This window comes from Cibotium barometz, chromosome 45 (assembly GCF_041138505.1).
Source record: "Cibotium barometz isolate CiBa-2024 chromosome 45, ASM4113850v1, whole genome shotgun sequence".
NCBI lineage: Eukaryota > Viridiplantae > Streptophyta > Polypodiopsida > Cyatheales > Cibotiaceae > Cibotium > Cibotium barometz.
In genome coordinates, this window is record NC_141090.1 from 947,026 (window position 1) to 953,992 (window position 6,967).

The window sequence follows — 6,967 nt, forward strand, 5'->3', positions numbered from 1 at the left end:
TATACTAGATTATTTGATAATATAATATAATAACAAGCACGGGAAATAGTGCTTAAATACACCATATTCAACGTTATGATAGGTAAAAGGCCAATAATACAGAAAAATATACAAACTACAGCAACATGAAATGATGATATAATGGAACTAAATAAAAGTATAAAGTAAGGCATTACAAGAAGAGTTAATAATACTAATATAATATAATAGTAATAGTATTTATAATAATGCTAATAGAATATAATAGTAATAGTATTTATAATATGAGGAATAAAAATGAGACTCTAAAACCTACCGCTATAGACAGAGCAAAAACTTGTGCGAGCTTCTTCCCGCCATTGTTCTCCCGGCCCATTGAGCTCTAGGGCACGGCACGGCACGGCAGGGCAGGGCGCGGCACGGCACGGCGCCATGCTTTGGGTGGACAAGTACCGGCCTCGTACGCTGGACAAGATGATGGTGCACGTCGACGAGGCGCAGCGCCTCAAGCGTCTGGTAGGAATCAGCATCCCCTCCCCGTCCTCTTCAAATTCAACAGGTTGGCTGCCAGTTCTAAGCGCCAAGTTCTTGTGCAGGTGGCTCAGGGTGACTGCCCCCACCTCCTCTTCTACGGACCCTCAGGGGCGGGCAAGAAGACCCTCATCATGGCCTTGCTTCGAGAGATGTACGGTGCTGGAGCAGAGAAGGTACGGCTTCACGTGGCACTTCTTGTACGGCCATTTTGACGTTGACAGCCCTTCCTAACAGGTATTTTCACCTCGTTTTGCTTATCCAGGTCAAGGTGGAGAATAAACCTTGGAAAATAGAGGTGCGTGCCTTCTGTTGTATCTGGCTAACATCCTTTTGGATGCACTTCTTTTTAGTGAAATTAGATGCCATCAAGGTAGATCCCATCACGGCATGAGGCTACAGCTCGGCTACAGCTCAGGAGGCTTGAAGTTTTACTTTTGATAAGTGCAATGACTACAGTTTAGCAGGACATATGATTGTCATGCCCTGTAGATCCAAAAAAAGGCATCCTTAAAATTTAGCCTCGCATTGCAAACGGCATCCTTTGTCCATAGGCCATAGACACTCACTCTTTATCTTGTGTGAAAGAGTTTCTAGCGGAGCATCAGGAAGCGATACATCGGCATGCCTCTTGTCATAGAGCTGCAGGGCAGCATCTATCTAAGCAGATTTATGACATAAGCCAAACTGGAATGGCTCGTAGGCAGCAGTGCCTTGAAGCTGGTGACATGGATGCTGCTGGTTTTGACTTGTTTCTTGGAAGCAAGCTGATTTCAGGAACTTGCATTTTACAGGCAGGTACACGTAAAATCGAGGTGGAATTGACCACAATCTCAAGTAACTACCATGTGGAGCTGAATCCTAGCGATGCTGGGTTTCAAGATAGATATGTTGTGCAGGAGATTATTAAGGAAATGGCCAAGAGTAGGCCACTTGATGTTGCTGGGAACAAATCCTTTAAAGGTGAGGAATTTGAATGCTTTTTGAAGTGGGTATTTTTATGGTTTTTTGTTTATGTGGATGTAAATGTTTTTTGTAGTTGAGAATTTGAAGTGAGCGTAAAGATTGTCAAAATATGCAGCAGAAATGATAACCAAACTTGGGTCCACAAGAGCAAGTAGAGTGCAGAAAATAGACAGCACAAGAGACACTGAGAGATAGGCGTGTAAACTCTTCTCTATACACAAGATCCCGTACAAAACTGAATGTATGAATGGTGAGGAGCATGGGGCCTATTTATATGCCCCATGGATGCAGTCGGCCAGTGCTTGATGGCTCTCCACGACTGCATAAACCAGTCGGTCAGCGGAATATCTCCACGACTGTATAAGAACAGGTCGGCCAGCATAAAAGCCTCCATGATTGCATCATAGGCAGTCGGCCAGCCACCAAGAGCACATGAGGTGTAGTCGGCCAGCACCATGGGCTCTTGCCAACATGTGGCATCCATCCACACCATGAAAAAATGGGGAAAAATGGGAAAAAAATATGGGGAGTGAGGAAAAATGATAAAACACCTATACAGGGCGGGCACACCCACAACAGAGGCCCTGGTGATTGATTAAGACAGGAGATGACTTCTAACACAGATTTCATCAAACATTGCCATATGATAAGTTTAGCTTTAACATGTGAAATTTACTATAAGACAATTGTTAAATTATTACTTAACTAATTGGATATTGTTGAAATTCAAGAAAGCAAGACTTGGAGAGAGGCCTAGCAAAGAGGGTGCATATCCTAAACTTGCAACGAGGTACTATGAGCTTTTTCGAGTGGTCAAGAAGATCAATGAAGTGGATTTCACCCAATTGGTCCATCCGTGCTTTCTCATTATGTATATACATTAGACTGACGTCCATGGCAATTGCATATGTAGGGGATTGATGCTAGTCATGTGTTATTGTGGATTTGGCTTTCTGTTGGGAGTTGTGCCTATGTGTACATGTCCGAAAATGTCTAGAGGATTGGTGTTCCATTGGGTCTGGTATCTCGTATACTTGTCTGAAACACGGTCTATTTTGATGTAGTCTCATGAATGGGGATTGCTCACACTAATGTTGCATTGCATAGCATCTTTATGTGCTTGCCTTCAAATTGAATTTGCAGGTTGTTTTCATGCTTGCTTGATCAATAGTTTCGGGTAAGGGGATGTCTATCCATGAACTGTGCATGTGAATTTGTTTGCCAACATGGTTATGTGGCGTGTGATAGACGGTAAGTATTGGTCAATACCTAGTCTTAGAAACTAGCGTTAATTTATATGTGAGTGTGTACACACTTTATTAAGTTTTGGCGAATAAAACTCTATTATGACCAGTCTTGTGTTCGCACACACTAATGTCCCGAGGTGGACAAAGCTCAATGTCCACCGTCTAGATCTTATCCTCTTCGTTCAAAGAGAGCAACCAACCAAGTGTCAGTCCTAGCTTGGATCCCAACTAGCATTTCCTCTTTGCTTGACATCGAGAGTGGACATCTCATCATCTCTCTTCTTTTCTCTCTTTCAATGGTTCAAATTCAGCAAAACAGTCCTTTTCTTTATTGTAATTTGTGATCTTTTGGATAAAAACCCTAATTTTAGTCTTCCTTCCTCAAGTTGAACCATAGGGAAAGCTTTCCTAAGGTTTTATGCATCCACTTGAAGACTTTTGTCGCGAAAGATCGCGACAAATTGAAGATTTCAACACTGTAGACGCTTCGATCGCGAAGACTTCTATTGGCATCTACTTTACTTGTAATCGGTAAGCTTTAATGCTCAATTATGGAAGCAAGTAGCAGGAGGGAGGAGCAAGACTCCATGTTAACATACCTGTGTAGTGTTCTCTTGTCTTACGTACTCTCTTGTAGATTGTTTCTACCAAGTGTGGGTGGATCAATAGAGAGTAGATGGTAGGGAACATGGGTACTTGAGAGGGTAGTGTGAGTTGCAGATCTTCAATGAGAACCATATTGTTTGTAATATTGTATTGATATGCATTGGTATGAAAATGTGGTTAGAAATGCTTATGACTCTATGTACTTGATTCTCCCAAGATTAATATACACTGTTTGAGGGAGGAGCCAGCCGTTCCGGCTCATTGTGCGTCTCTTGTCAATTCAGCAAATTACATCTTGTATTGTCCTTGTTGTCCATAAAATATCAATTTATTTAAGTGTATTGATTAGCATTGTGTTCAACCAAACATTCCACACCGATTGGTGGAATCATTGATAAGATGGCAAAGCGCTTACATAGGTCGGGTGGGCAAAACCATGTTAACCTATGGAGTGGTTAACACCAGTTTAGGGCTACACTTCATCTTGGGTTATGACACCTATCATAAAAAATATATACATGGTAGAGTACACTTTATAACATGAATCCTTCTAATGTTCACAAAGAATGTTATTGAGCTCTTCACGAACCAAGTTAACTTCCATTGCTTTCATTGGGAAATTGCAATAATTTCCAACTTGACCACTTAAAATTGATAATCTTAGGCTTTATTCTTAAGATCGATTCCTTGACTATAAGCATTATTTGAGAAATTTTAACTATAAAAACCATGAGCTTTGTAGATAGGCTATACGAGCTATCTAAATAGCGTAGAATAGTCACTCAATGTGCAATTCTTCTTGGCATCTACCAAAAATAAAACAAACCAATTCTCAAAAAAAGTAATGAATGCAGGTAAAACTTGACAAGACTCTGAATTGACTTTCGAATGAGAAGTGCATTTTTTGCTGACCTTTTGATTGTGTTTGTGGCAGTACTTGTGCTGAATGAAGTGGACAGACTCTCAAAAGAGGCTCAACATTCCCTGCGTCGTACCATGGAAAAATATAGCTCAGCGTGCAGGTTAATTCTGTGCTGTAATAGTGCATCGAAAGTTATTGAGGCGGTTCGCTCACGATGTTTGAATGTTCGGATAAGTGCACCCTCCAAGGAGGAGGTGAGTGTTGGGTCCTTGAACCTTGTCTTATAAGGGATATACTCTTGAATCTCATCCCAAACACTTGTTAAATGTTACACTGTTATTGTTTGGCTTGTAGATTGTGAAAGTGCTTCAGCATGTTGCCAAAAAGGAAGGGTTACAGCTCCCCATACCATTTGCTGCCCGCATTGCACTTAATGCTGACAGAAACCTACGGCGGGCAATCCTTTCTCTTGAGGCATGTAAAGTACACCAGTAAGTTTTCTGTTGCCAAGGTCTATGGTGTTTATTCATTTAACCATTGAGTAGATCCTTCCATTGATTAGATCCTTCTGTAGTAGCAGCTTGAGTTCTGGCCCAAAGGCGGCTTGGTCTGTTGACCGAGGGCAGTACAGTTATGACCACAAATGGCCCAGGAGCTTGCGGGGAGCCTGTGGGGATTTGAACCCGAAACCTCTCCTTCCCGGTCACAAACTTACACCGCTAGGCTACACACCCATTGGCATGGTGTTTATTTATTTCTGATGATCTAATATTTGGTTCACACAGCTTTTTAAAGCAGTTGCCACTAGTAGTATCATGAAGGGTAACACACACACACACACACACACACACACACACACACACACACACACACACGCGCGCGCGCGCGCGCGCGCGCAAAAACACGCACGCGTGTGCATGCACGCACCCCCCCCCCCAAAAAAAAGTTCTTTTGGAAGCAGGTGCCACAAGTATCATGAAAGTTCTCACACGTGCATGCACATGCACGTGCTAATAGGTGAACTTTTTTTCAGGTATCCCTTCACAGAAAATCAACCTGTCCAAACAACTGATTGGGAGCAATATGTTGTGGAAATTGCATCCGACATTGTGAACGAGCAAAGTCCAAAAAGGTCCTTTTTTTCTCTGCTTGTAAGCTTGCACTTATGGCCTACTGTATATTTTTGCCAACGATTGCATGATCGTTTCCACCGTTGTGTTTTTCTTGATTGTGGACGTGGTTTGGTTTGCAGACTGTTCTTAGTACGAGGAAAGTTATATGAGTTACTTGTCAATTGCATCCCCCCTGAGATTATTCTGAAGGTATACACTTGTGTGGCGTACACTTCTAAGAGATAGTTATGATTTTAGGCCTTCTGCTAAGCAGTAGATTAAGCTTTAGAGTTGAGGGGTCGTTTGAAGGGTGGTGGTGTACCTTAAAAGCTTGTAAATCATAATGAGAGAGACTGATCATAAATCATTGCCTTTTTTCAGAGATTGTTATTAGAGCTGATGAAGAAGCTTGATTCTGAGCTGAAACATGAAGTGTGTCATTGGGCGGCTTACTATGTGGGGTTTTAACTTCCCTTCAGAACAATTTCTATTAGCTTGTTAAATGAGGAGCTGTTCAATTAATCTTTGAAATATTGGTTTCTCTTGGTCTGTTTAGGAACATCGCATGCAGCTTGGACAGAAGGCCATCTTTCATCTGGAAGGTATGTATGAACACTTCTTTAGTTGTACATCGTGGCAGCAAGTGGGTAGATAATGGGCGTGATTATTGCTGACTCTCAACTTTTTGTGGATGTCTGCAGCATTTGTGGCCAAGTTCATGAGCATATACAAAAGATTTTTGATTGCAACATTCGGTTGAGCAGATGCTAGCAATGAACGAGATTGCCATCATATCAAATGAAAGAAGATAGGGAATTCAGTTATAGGGTGACAGAAAGGGTTTTTTGCTGAAATGATGTGTAAAACACCTTCATCATTGTACCAACTATATCATCCATGCCAAAAAAACTGTGCTTGCAATTTGCTGCATATTCAAAGTTGCCACAAAGTCTAATGTACAGTTGGGTTAATTATGGAAGCAAACTTGTGTCTCTGGTTACAATGTGGCTACTATCAGCTTAACGACATATTGAGAGTTTTGTTCTTTAGTTACATTAGCCATTTAGTTTGATGAATGATTACAATGAAAGCAGATGCTTGCTGTTCATGCATATGCACACATTTTTAAACATCGGTATTAAAAGTGGTAGATGGTTATAGAGAGTTCTCTTGAAAATGTAATGATGATGTGTGTCTAGTGGAGTCAATGTAATATGGTGGGGTTGCCACGGACCCGATTAACTGAGCCAGCCTGCACTCACTCAGTCAAAAATTTGGCTGGGAAAATCAAAACTTTGACATTGTTTGCTGGCAAAGTCACATGTTGAAAAGAGGACTAGTTAATTAATTTTCTTTTTCCACGAACTTTGTGTCCCTATTTCATGCAATTTATAAAGCCTTAGCAATATTCATATTCTCCTTTCTTTTCCAGTACCAAGCATTTATTTATGCTATTTGAAATATATCATTAGATAGCTGATATTGTCAAGTAATAAATGATTTGCATGTCAATCTATTCGAAAGGCATTAGTTGCCAAATTTGTTTAATATTTTTCAAATAAGAAAATTAGCTAAAATTTCTTTTAAGTGTTTATGTAAGTATCATTGTATATGAAAAAAGGCCTACACAGTGACAAGACACTCTTTTGCAAATAGGTATGTGC

The 6,967-nt window shown here is 40.8% G+C and overlaps 1 protein-coding gene across 1 annotated transcript; it reads left to right on the forward strand.

Annotated features, from left to right (window-relative positions):
* Positions 1–304: 304 nt before the first annotated feature.
* On the forward strand, positions 305–6,282 carry EMB2775 (ATPase family associated with various cellular activities (AAA)). The gene is made up of 11 exons (XM_086782909.1): positions 305–495; positions 576–686; positions 776–808; positions 1,305–1,473; positions 4,264–4,445; positions 4,546–4,682; positions 5,225–5,323; positions 5,444–5,513; positions 5,685–5,759; positions 5,860–5,905; positions 6,005–6,282. Exons 1-11 carry the CDS (start codon positions 412–414, stop codon positions 6,061–6,063), a joined length of 1,065 nt encoding a protein of 354 aa, XP_086639035.1. The 5' UTR covers positions 305–411; the 3' UTR covers positions 6,064–6,282.
* Positions 6,283–6,967: the final 685 nt, after the last annotated feature.

Coding starts and splice junctions, on each gene's coding strand:
- EMB2775 (XM_086782909.1), top strand. CDS start 412: ATGCTTTGGGTGGACAAGTACCGGCCTCGTACGCTGGACAAGATGATG. Junction 1,474..4,263: donor TGGGAACAAATCCTTTAAAG/GTGAGGAATTTG, acceptor TGTTTGTGGCAG/TACTTGTGCTGAATGAAGTG. Junction 4,446..4,545: donor GTGCACCCTCCAAGGAGGAG/GTGAGTGTTGGG, acceptor TTTGGCTTGTAG/ATTGTGAAAGTGCTTCAGCA.